Genomic DNA, 12,028 nt, shown 5'->3' with positions numbered 1-12,028 from the left:
GGGAGAGCGACAAGGTAGGAATTGCGGAGAATAGTTTGAAACGACACTTGAGTAGTTTCAGACTGAAATTTCATGACACGTAACCGGCTAACTTCTCGCATAGCAATGGAAACGTTCAACTCTGCCCTTGACATCTGTAAAAACTTCTATAACCGTGTTCCGCAGATAACACGTCAGAGTGATAACAACTTTTTTTCTCCCCGCGTCACTTGAAGAGGGTAAAACTCGGGATAACCCAAAGCGGGAGAAAACGGAGAATAATGCCTGCCCCGAAGCGCCAGGAAAAAAAAAGTTCAAAGAGCAAGGGACCAGCCGGCGAGGACTCTTGGCGATCGGAAATCGAAAGTCTAACCCTGAGCGACGATCGATGGACCTGCGTTATCGCGATGATCGTTGAAACCAGGGTGGATCACGGCAGGTATGTGGATCTGTTCAACGACGCGACGACGGACGAAACTAGAGCGGCGATCTTCTCGCTCTCGTACGACAAGCTGATCCGAGGGGTGAAGCTGCTCGCCAAGTCCGACCTGCGCCAAAGCCCGACCGGCCAAGGCATCTGCCGCTTCGCCAGTAAGGAAATGGAAGCAACTGGAGAAGCGGCGCTGAGCCCGTGGCTCCTGAGCAGGCTGATCAAGTTCTTCGTCCACCGGGCGAAGTTGAGGCACCAGGCGATGCTCGAGGGCCGTAAAAGGGCCGAGGCAGAAATTGCGCGGGAAATGGAGGCCCTGAAATCTACGACCAGCGCCAGCCGGCCGAACACCGTCGGCAAGGCAAAGGGCGGCTCCGGAGATGCGAAACCGTTTGTTAAGACGAACACTAGGCTGAGGAAGCGCGGCGAGGAGGTGAGAGAAAAGTTATACATCGACGACGCTCCCGTCGATGGACCGGATCTGTACGTCGTCCTCTCCGGCTTCCACGAGCCAGCCTTGCTGACGGAGCTTCTCGACGCCGGCCTCCCTCTGGTGGCCGTCTTCAAGGTCTGCCGCTCCGGGGAAGAGCTCGAAGTCGTTCAACCGAATCCGGACGAGGCCAACTCCTACCTCACCCGAGTCGAAGAGACCAAAGCTCGGCTCCAGAGGTTCTGGACGACGCTGGAAGCGCCGCTGAACGCTGGTGCTTACTACGGTCAGGTCATCTGGCAGACCTTCTGCCCTCCGGAACTTCCGGAATACATACCCGAGGAGGAAATAAAACCCTTTGAGACGGATGCCTACCGGAGGATCTCTTTCCTGATGTATGACCTGTGCGATATTCTACGGTACCATGCTAGCTACATCAGGAGCATGCGACTTCAGACCGGCCTTGAAGAAACAAGGTCAGTTGTTCAGGATAGAGGTAACTACGACGCGGTCCTTGGCCTCTTTTCCGAGGAGGACGTTTCGGTTCCAATGGTGCTGGACGCTCTGCTGAACCAGGTAGCTAAATCCGCGTCGGCCCAGGGGACAGAGAACGACTGGTTGAAAACGCGCGAGAAGATTGTTCAAGAGGATACTGGTCAAAGAGAATCGAAAATCGATTACCTTAATCAAGAATTCGATGTTATTCGGAATGAAACGAATCCTCCGAGGAGTCCGAATCCGCGTTTAATTATTCATGGCGACGCTTTGGCGAGTAAGACTCATCGGTGTTCAGTAAGACTGGATGATGTCCCCGGAACAAACGGGATGGACCTCGGAAAAGGCGTCCTGATACAGTTTGCGATCGCGTCACTCTGGCGCGGTTTTCCACCCTTGACGAGTGACCAGGTTGATATGTACGCGTACCACATTAAACAGATATCCGGTTGCTTCGCGGAGAGTGTAAACAGCGACACAATGAAACACTATCTGCATCTCCTTCGCTTTGAGAAACTTATAAACGGAGGTAGACCGCGGATCAATTTTCACAAGAGAGCGGATCTTGAGACAAGAGTATCGTTCCCAACCCTCAAGGGGCTGTGCCCAAGGCTCAAAGACAAACGTACGAAGTCGGAAACAGCCGCCTCTCGACAGAACAGCGTTGGCAATTTCGGCTCTTCCTTCTCAAGCGACAGTAAGATCGAGTACAATAAATCTATCGAAGAAACCTTCGAGTGCCCGGAATTCTTCGACCTAATAGACACGCGGGAAATGCTCACGTCCGGTCATTTCTCCAGCCTGGAATCGTGTCCCGAACAAAACCCCGGAGGCCTGAACTTCGCCGAGTTCGACAGTGTCCAACCTTTGTCTCCCGAAGTATTTTCACAGCTGTTTTTCGAATGTTGCGAAGAATACGACGTTCTTGAAACTCGGTACTTTGCGCCCACTGACTCAATGCTGATATTTTTTCACAGCACCCGATCCTGCAGCGGGGTCACGCAGCAGCAATATACCGCTAGCATTCGTACACCAGTGTGCCTGAGAGATTTCAGTAGGTTCATTATCGACGAGGAAAAGGATTGGATAGAAAAAGAGGACGCGGCGCATGCCGAACGGCTGACTGCGGAAGAGGCACAGCGGGAGACGCGGATTTCGAAAAGCGACAAGTTGCCAATGAGCAGTTGTTACACCGATGGGGACTTCATCCTGGAGGATTCGATCAAAGGAGCGGAAACGCGGAAACAAAAGTCGCGGCTGACCCTGATGGACGTAATGGAACCTGTCGAGCTCCCGGTCGAGGATGAGAGGACAACGAGACCCAGAAAAGAGACCAAAGGAACAGTTGCACGGGGGGATAAGAAGCTCAAGGGTAGAGGCGGGCCGATTAATCCAAAGAACAAAGCGGACGAGGGTGTCGGTACGAATGCCTTGTTCCTACCACTCAAGAGAGTGACCTCACTGCGTTGCGCAAGAGACTGTGAACCCTGGATCTTCCTTGGGTATGATGTGGGAAACCACAGGGTCCAAGTCTCCGGTTCTGAATCCAAGTTCCTGTCGAATGACGGCACGATGGTCAAAGTGTGCCTCGAGGAGTGGGCCTACGCCGATTCCACGATGCAGATAACCATCGAACTCCACGGCAATAATCTCGTGTTGTACAATTTTTCCGGCGATCAGGTTTCTCCGATCTTTCACTTCACCACGGCAAACGGAATCGTCATGAGTTTTGCGTTGGAAGAAAAGAGCGACCCGATATTCCGAGCCTCCTGGCCGTCTGGATTGATCGTTGAAGTGCTTCCAGGGGACGGTCCGTTGGGCCCATTTTATGTCAAGCAATCATACGTTTCCAAAGGTCCTGGGTGTTCCGGGATCTTGGACGAAAATTATAGGGTCTTCCTCCGTGACGGGGGGATCATCGTGTTCCACAATGATGACAGTGTGCGTCTGCTGCGCTCTAGCGGCACAGTGACAAGTTGCAGTGGGTTTTCAACGCAAAGAAAAGACAGCGGTGATTCCGTTTCAGGTATGTGATCGTATGCGGGTGAAAAGAATTCCATGATATGTTGGCACTAGTGGATAAATGTAGGTACTTGGTAAAGTCAGCAGGGTAAAGAGCAGGCAAATCTCGAAGACGGCTAGTGAAGGAAGGATAAAACGAAAGTCTGTGAATCGTTCATCGAAAACGAGCGCAGAAGACGACGCATTCGATCGTACAAAGAATTCTGAGAATGTCAAAATACGACGCATCGTCGTCCTCGAGCCTGACGGAAGACGTTACGAGATTTACGATGGAGAAATGATTCGTGAATTAGAAGGAGAACTCGTTAGGACGGCTTCGGACTACGAGGTGAATGAAAAGTTCACTCGGCGAAGCGATGGCACAAATACCTTGATCAACTCCGAGGGTGTTCTGACAGTCTGTTTCCCAGGCGAGTGTAACAGTATAGATGGCGTCAATCAAGTATAATTTTGACTGACCCTTGATCAATGGTTTTTCAGACGGTTCGAGGATTACAACGGGTCCAATTATCGCGGAAGAACCGGTGTACTGTGTATGGACGGATGAGGAGTTGGATAGATTCAATCCTATCAATGACGACGAAACTTCAACAGAGTTTGAAAGCTTGGGTGAAAGTTTGTCGAGGGAAAATATTCCGACGTCGGACGAATTCGTGTCAATTTTTTTGAGCAGCTGTATGGAGCACGAAAACTACGCCACAGTCACGTACGATCAGTCGAAGCTCGAGTGCACTCTCTCAATGCCGGGTAGCGTTCAGGTTCGCGTTTCAACCGACGCTGGAATCAGCATCACCGTCGGTGGTTCGGTTTCTCTGCAGGTGTTTCACGGAACTGTGGCATTTATTACACCGTGTCTTATCGCAAAACGTATAACATCTGAAAGTTTTAATCAGGAACTACGATCTTGCAGGTTAAAAGAAACGAGATTGTTTTCACTGGAAGGTCGGAAGCACCACCCGGAGGTTCTTCGTCATCTGTTTACAATCTTGAGTATTTTTCTGCCTCACGTATACCGGGCGAGCACCTCCTTCGCACGACGGATTCGTACGGAAACGTTTTCAGTGTGGATGCGCAAGGCAGAACGTCGTACACAAAATACGGGGAACAATCTAATCGTGTGAAAACCCCTGAGCAGGGACAGGAGCGCGAGGAGGAAGGAGAAGAAAAAGACGACGAAGAAGAAGAAGAAGAGGAATGTTCATCCTCTTCCAGGATCCCTACTCCCACTTGTAATCCATCCAAGCTCAGCCCCAAATCCTGCCGACTGTTTGTAGTGGGACGTGACCTTAGAGGACACGAGTACCTTCGTCGCTCGGATAGACTGGCTCAAGAGAACGAAGCTGACCTTGCAGAGACCACCAGTGTATTTTACCTCCAGGTCCCTGATCAGCTGGGGCAGAGACTGTGCACCACTTTGACCGCCGTCGATCCAATCAAAACCTCCCAGGCATGGCTTCAGTCGTACCAAGTCAGTCGTCCTTTCATCTGCTTCTATAGGGCTGAGAACCGATGAATAAATTTTTGGTAAAAAAACCGGCTGTCTGGGTGTATACAGTCGAGCGGAAAAACGCAAGTTCGATAATTCGTTGCTCGTTTAGCGTGTAATCCTCGAAATGTAACAATCGTAGCCTCGGCTGTGCAGTGGGCAAATTTAGAAATGTGTTGAGTGGCAGTAGGTGGCTTCAAGGCAAACACGGTAACAGTAGTCAAAGTACTAACACAATACGGTTGTAGCTTGATTTCGGTCGGAGGATAGAATGCGCCGGTTCTGGAGCATGAGGCAATTAAGTCGAAGGGCTGCTGCACAAGCACTTAGTGGACGGCGTGTGCTGCGCCGGTATGGCTTTGCTTAATTGGATGCTCCTCTGTTCCATCAGGTACCCAGTATTCGACCGACGAACGCCGACAGGAGAGACTTGCTGCGAAGCACGTACTCTCTTCCCTGGAACTACCTGTTTCCATATGGAAGGAACGGCCGAGGGATCCGGGAGCACACCTGGAATCGACCCCTGAAAAACTCCCCCGCCCCATCCCAGCCAGAGGTGCTCCTTGGGCGAACAACGCAGACCATAAAAAACGGCGAAGAAAATGTATTAGGAAAATTGCGAGCGGCCCTGGGATGCTACTGGAGTAAGGTGAGCGCGCGTTGGGGGTAAAGGCGGATAATTTCGGGGTAAAAAAGAATCCCGGGCGTTCCTTTTTCATTTCATTTACATTTTCTCAGGCGATTAATCAGTTCGGCGAATACCGAGTTGCAGGACTTGCATCCCGCGTATCCGTCGCCACCCTCGAGGAACGTGAGATCGAAAATTGGCTGAGCAATTTCGCGCTCGGGGGCAGGAAGACGTTTGACAGGGAGTTGTACTTGAGCGGCTTAGTTAAAAACCGCCAAAGTGCCGGAGTGGTGATCCAGCGACGGGTTCCCGATCGGAGAAAAAATTTCACCGAAGAGGAAATCGAGTGGTACAAAAGCTGCCTAACAGATCAGACTGTTCCACCCTACTTCTCCAATGTTCCCGGTGCCTGTTACCAATGGATTATGAAATGTGTTGACGAAATCTGTGGAGGAGAAATAAAAGATGGAACAGAAGCAGGACGAGAAGAAGGAGGGAGAATGGGAGCAGGGAAAGAAGAGGAAGAAGCAGAGGTGAAATAGAAACGAGAATAAAACGAAACGAGATATATATAAATAAGATTGAAAAGTATAAAGTATCAAAGAACGCCACGATCCACGTATTTTATTTCTTCTCTGTTCCCTCTTTTCTTTTCCTTTTTCTTTTTTTTTTTTCTTTTTTATTTTTATTCACGTATGCGGATACACCTTATACCCTCTCGCGCCGAAGTTTCCAACTGCGTGATTTTTCTTGCCGAGGGTTGAATTTTGAGTAGCTCGCTTTACACCGCGGCAGCAGGGGTGAGGGCCAGGGTTGACTGGGTTTCTGATAACATGGCACCATATGCCCTATTCCGTCCGTCTTCTGCGTACTTCATATATATAGTGCACCGGTCGTAAAAGAAAAGCGAGAACGAAAGAGGGAAGAATAGAGAAAGGGGAGAAGCAGACGGAGGGGCGCGAAGGGGGAAATATGTATGTACAGTGGGAGTATTTCCGATGCCTGCTGCAGCAGCGATCTTACCGAAGAAGCATCAGCCTGTATGTAACCGTCGATTAGAGAACGCGAGAGGCACGCGAGACGCCGCAGTCTCTTATCTCTCCGTCGCAGCCTTACCGGAAAATTATCCTTCTATTTGTTTTATGTTTCTAATCGACGCGAACTATGCCAAGGCACGCCAGAGCACCGCCACACCTCCGGTAAAACCGTGGAACACCGCATTATACTCGAAAGTTCGCTTCAAGGGAAGGCGAATAGATATCCGACTCGTTTATTCCGATTCTCAAGCGGAATGGCTATCGTCATTTTAGCTTTCAAGAATTTCGAACAGTTCATGAAACGGTAAGTTATACCACAAATTTTTTACCCCAAATGGGGTGAAAAAATAAAAAAAAACAGGAAGAGAATACAAAACTTGCGAGAAGATCGTTAACGGTTAGCAGTAAAATTGGCCCTTGTAACGTGAAAGAGCGGAGGTTCGTGTTTGCGAAAACATCGGAATATAATTAATAACGTTGCTGAAGGGCATTCGGCGATGGCATGCAGAGAGCAGCGGCAAAGGATGAGGTCAGAGGGGAAAGGAGGAAGCTTCGGGCGTCTCCACCGTGAGAGTGGGTGGATTTATCTCTGGGGTTGGGATCCGACGATAAGTGAGAAAAGTTTCATTTGTTTATCGAGAGAAATGACGATAAACCGTATCGCCGAATGGGGCGATTTATCACGCGTCAGAGTGAAATTTTCCCGCACAAAATAAACACCGGCAAATAATATTACAACCATTCCATTGCCATACACGAGTGTTTGTACCTCTCACACGTCCCGGATATATATCCGTTTATACACCGTGTTTATTATACCAAGGTGATGCGGCTGTTGTTATTATTATCACTTCGGTAGCCGAAAACAAACGATCCCCCTCCCCTGCCGGGAAAAAGCCGATCAATCTAAATTAACAAACGCAAGAGAGAAAGAGAGGAAGAAAAATAGAGCGAGGGAGAGAGTGGGTAGCCAATGACGAGGCCCTGTCTCAATTTCGAAAAAAAAACAAAAAAAAAACAGAGAACACAAAGCGACCAGCCGCCATTTAGATCTCCCCGAAAACTCGTTTGAACATGTTCCTCACGTATTTTCAACCTTCGTCATTTCACCAGACAAACTACACCACCACTTGGCTAAAACGTCGCGTCCCGAGGATGCAGAAACTGCAAACTTCAAAGGCGGATTATTAACTCCTGAGACAAAAGGGGATGACGGGGATTTAATCAAAGTTTGAGTTTGGAATAAAAAAAAGAGTCTATTCTATGATAAGGAACGACTAATCCCGGCTTAACGGAGGCAGCGTTTCCAAAGCACAGTGTCGTGTAATCCATAATTGTACTTCAGCTTGTCGGATACCAACGAGTGAGTGACGACAGCTGGTACAAATATCAATTTCCGTAGGCGCGGTGCAGTTTACTCGCAAATTAACAAAATATTTTGGTGAACCGACACCGTTAACCGCGAACACGAACGTTTTCATCGATACCTGTGAACAATAATTAACAACGATTTTTTGACAGGTTAAGCGTCACTCACATCACCCCACCTTTTCCGAAACGCCAATGTGCGAAATTACCCGTTTCCGTTTATAAGCCGTCACTCAAAATTGCCGCTCAAGCGAGAGCCTGACCGGTGCAGGGTGGTCTCGAAACAAACGTAGGGGTTGCGCCCTGGGAAAGCACAGCGATCCAGCGTCCTCGCGCTTCTCTCGGCGCCACCCTGCCAACTCCAATTGATATACGATCATGCACGGCTGGTGAGAACTCAGGAAACGATAGAGCTATTTCTCAAACTGAGAAATACATCGTCTATATATCTACCGCCATAACGTAGATATTCCTCTGATCACGTAGAAAGCGGAAAGTTGATTTATAACAATACTTATACCATTATAAACGATAGTTCATACTTAGTAGACAAGGTGGATGTGTAGTAAGAAACTGCTGCAACCTATGGTAGCGTAGTCATCACTCGTCGGTGCAGCAGACGGTGTCAGCTGGCTTCATCTCTCTACCGAATTCCGTGCAGACTATCCTTGTACGGTGCAGTGATACTGTCCATTTTACTGCCCATGCAGACCATACCTTTGGTACAGTGGTATTTGAGCCGTTCCACCACGTACGTCTCGGCAAATGCTGGTGATGTGTTGTCATGCAGATGTTCAAGCAGCTTCCATTAAACAGTAACTGCAAGCATCCGAGAATTTCCGGAAACCCAGCGATAGTCGCACGTAATTTTGATACGGACACAGCTGATGATCATTCGTTGTTCCGTGGATTAAATACCATTTTGTACGGGACGTAGATTTGCACGGAATTGACAATCAGGAGAAGCTTTCCAACAGATGAGTAGTTAAAATTAAACAGGCGCACATCGTTAACCTCGGAATAAGAAACTAAGACGAGAGTCGGGCGGAATCGTGACGAGAATGGTTTAACTTGTAAATTTGTCCTAAGGTATCGACGAAAAGTTATGATGGAGTTGACACTTCGAGCAATTATAAGACAGTGACGTTGATCAAAGGGGTATTAAAAAGTTGGTTGTAATTTATTTTTGGTTAACTCAAGCGTTGATTCGTTGTTGGCAAACAGTTGATGACCAACTTACAAAGTACATCTAACGATAAACGTTTTACAGAGAGTCGTAAGAGCGAAATCAAATTTTCGGAGGATTATGTCTAACTGAACCGTTCCGAGGTCTTTGAACAAGTTTCGTCGGTTCACGAACAGTAACACGGACAACGTTTCAAAGCAACTGTGCAGGGAAGGAGAATCACGAAAACGGATAGCAAAAGTTGGTAAGCCACATGCAACTTTAAGCAGCTGGAATGTTCTGTGCAACGAGTAACATCGCGTGAACACCGATACTGAACTGCAGACGATGAGATGAGCAGTACCCAAACTAAACGGAATCCCTGCAGTGCCATCGAACGATTTCGCTTGCATCGTTCGACGTACAGAAACAGTCGTTAAAAAAATTTCGTTTTCAAACAAATCGCGTGATTGTTTATGCATCGACTTGACCGTATAGCTAGATTGTTTCTTACATGCGGCACATCGTTCTAAACAATAAAGTGTTGTCAAAACGAATTCGAACGACTGTTTCTACTCCGCATCCACAGCCCTTCGAGAGTTGGATCAAGCTTTACAACCGGTACCTATAGAACAGTTGTTCGCCTCGCACTTTACCATCGGTTGAGGATCCATTCCATTTTAACGACGTTATTACGACAAAGTTCTCTGCACCGGCCGGACTACAATTGGCTCGACCATTTGCGCGGCGCACTCTCACACACCGGGTGATAACCCTGAATTGCGCTTAGAATTTCATTTAATTTCATTGTGAATTTCAGAAGTGTCTTGACTGCCTGCTGAAGCGGGGGGAAAGCTGGATTTTTAATATTCCGTTCTTACCTGTGCTGAATCCTGTCACGATTTTCCGACTTCTAATTGCGTGTTGATTATGAATTCAATAAAAGAACATGCAATTTTAATACCTCGTTTTTTATTATGCCATAATTCTTCTGACCTATCGGGTTTACGCCTTTCTAAAACTGATTCACGTACTGTTTGAAAATTCTGTAAATGTTACGTGGCACTTAAAGAGCCATAATCTTAACGAAACCGGTAGGAAAAAACCCAGTCTTATTGTTTTTAAATGTTTTCATTTTCATTACAATGTTCAACCACCCACCCGGTATACCGCCATACAAAGATATTATACAGATATTTAAACCGCGCCAGGGATTTGGCTCTCACATAATTAAACGGTTCCGTCGTCGTTCAGAATATCATGTCATTCTTTATTTCTGCCAGCGATACCCTGTAACTACCATATTAATCTGCGGATTAAGTGGAACATTTCACCTATCTGACAAACATCCGAGGAAAATTATGTTTCCCAATCCCAATTCTTACACGATGATTGATCATTCATTATACCCTCGACTATGCCAAAGAAATATTGACTATAATAGAATATCCAGATACCTAGGTGAAAATAGCGCGAATGTGGATAAATATCTCCACATCGACATCCATTCATGTGGTATGCGTAGGCACATATTATATATAATAGCTGCAGCGGGTGTTGCAAGAATTATGGATCAAATCGAGCCGACCCTCGACTACCGGGGTGGTAATAAATTACCATCATTCCAGGGGTTATCTCAGGCTGGATATGACGTATCATCCTACACTTTCCAAATCTATACTCAATCTGAATCCTCCGAATTATAATCGGTGACCCGGAATCCTTTTTTATCGGATATTCCCTGCACTGTCCTTTCTTGCACGGTGTCTGCCTAGTCAGCCCCATCGGGATGTGAACAAGTTAATTTACCGTGTCACAACGCCCGATGCCCATTTCTTGCTTCTCTTAGCCCCCGACAGTTCTATCGCTCGATGAAGTTATCCGCTTGAAAAGCTGAATTCGATTATTTATTCCATTAATGTTTTCATACCATACTTTCGACCAAAAATAAAATTATAATTCGTGGAGTTGATATTTGATGAAGAGAGATCAACCCTCGGGAATTACTCTTGCTTGTGAAAAATTAGCGATGCGTTCACCGTTTGCTTTTAAAACCGGGAGAAATTCATGAATTATTTTCAACGCGATTGCATTTTTTTTCCACAGAGGTCTGAATTTCGTGTTATCGTCAAGGTGATCCAACCCAGTGTCAAAAGGTAATTTTCCAGCTCCAGTCGGCAAGAAAAGAAAGGTAGAAAGAAGTGAGCCGAGGTCTCGTGAACCCACTTCCGGCGGTATCTCGCGCCTAAGTACTCGAAGACGAGGGTCAACGATTTTGCCAATTCGGACTAATCCCAAGGCAGTATACCGACAACCGAGCCTGTAGGTCAGAGCGTCGAGGGCGAGAACACCAGGGACGAGGGTTAGCCGCTGCAGGGTTGAACTTTTTGCTAAGGATTTGGAAAGTCGTAGAGAGAAGAGGCGAGGATATGAGTGCTTCGGGGGAAAAGGAAGAGTAAAGGGGCGAAGGGTTGAAGGCGATCGTTGGTCGGACGGAAGGTTAAAGTCGCGATGCGTGCCGTTCTCTCCTTACGTGTTCTGATTCCGAATCAACGAATCCCTGTACGGTGCAAACCCATACCAACAAGGTCCGTACATCCAGTTTCCGCCGTCCAGGAATAAACGGCACGAGCCGAATTCGGAACCCCGTCTGCTTTTCATAACTCGGGACTTGAGTCGGCGATCGGATTTATGAACCGCGCAGTGCGCGTATACTATGGTAACGGTGATCTTTTAGGGCGCAAAGTCACGCGACGTACCTGAATAAAAACGGTTGTAAAGTCGACAAATAAAGTAAAAGTAAAAAAGAAATCTCTCGTCATCTCGCGGTTTATGCGACCGCAGACTGAAATGTAAAAGAGGGAGGTTAGAGTGAAGACCAACAAAAAAAAAGAAGGTGAAAAACTCACACCACCGCCGCGCTCGCGTATCTACCTTATACCTAGTACCTACTGCATAAATCACAAGACCAGACGCGAGAAAGGTACA

The 12,028-nt window shown here is 47.4% G+C and overlaps 1 protein-coding gene across 1 annotated transcript; it reads left to right on the top strand.

The window, feature by feature from the left end:
* The first annotated feature begins 260 nt into the window (after positions 1-260).
* Positions 261-6,012, top strand: LOC124175616. Its single transcript, XM_046556016.1, has 6 exons — positions 261-3,360; positions 3,530-3,766; positions 3,837-4,174; positions 4,267-4,824; positions 5,234-5,491; positions 5,581-6,012. Exons 1-6 carry the CDS (start codon positions 261-263, stop codon positions 6,010-6,012), a joined length of 4,923 nt encoding a protein of 1,640 aa, XP_046411972.1.
* Positions 6,013-12,028: the final 6,016 nt, after the last annotated feature.

This window comes from Neodiprion fabricii, chromosome 2, assembly GCF_021155785.1.
Source record: "Neodiprion fabricii isolate iyNeoFabr1 chromosome 2, iyNeoFabr1.1, whole genome shotgun sequence".
NCBI lineage: Eukaryota > Metazoa > Arthropoda > Insecta > Hymenoptera > Diprionidae > Neodiprion > Neodiprion fabricii.
This window is presented reverse-complemented; position numbering and strand designations above follow the sequence as displayed.

Bases quoted from the DNA above. Each gene is read 5' to 3' on its own strand.
- LOC124175616 (XM_046556016.1), top strand. From the start codon at position 261: ATGCCTGCCCCGAAGCGCCAGGAAAAAAAAAGTTCAAAGAGCAAGGGA. The intron at 4,825-5,233 runs GTCAGTCGTCCT...CTGTTCCATCAG, and splicing joins CATGGCTTCAGTCGTACCAA to GTACCCAGTATTCGACCGAC. The intron at 5,492-5,580 runs GTGAGCGCGCGT...ACATTTTCTCAG, and splicing joins TGGGATGCTACTGGAGTAAG to GCGATTAATCAGTTCGGCGA.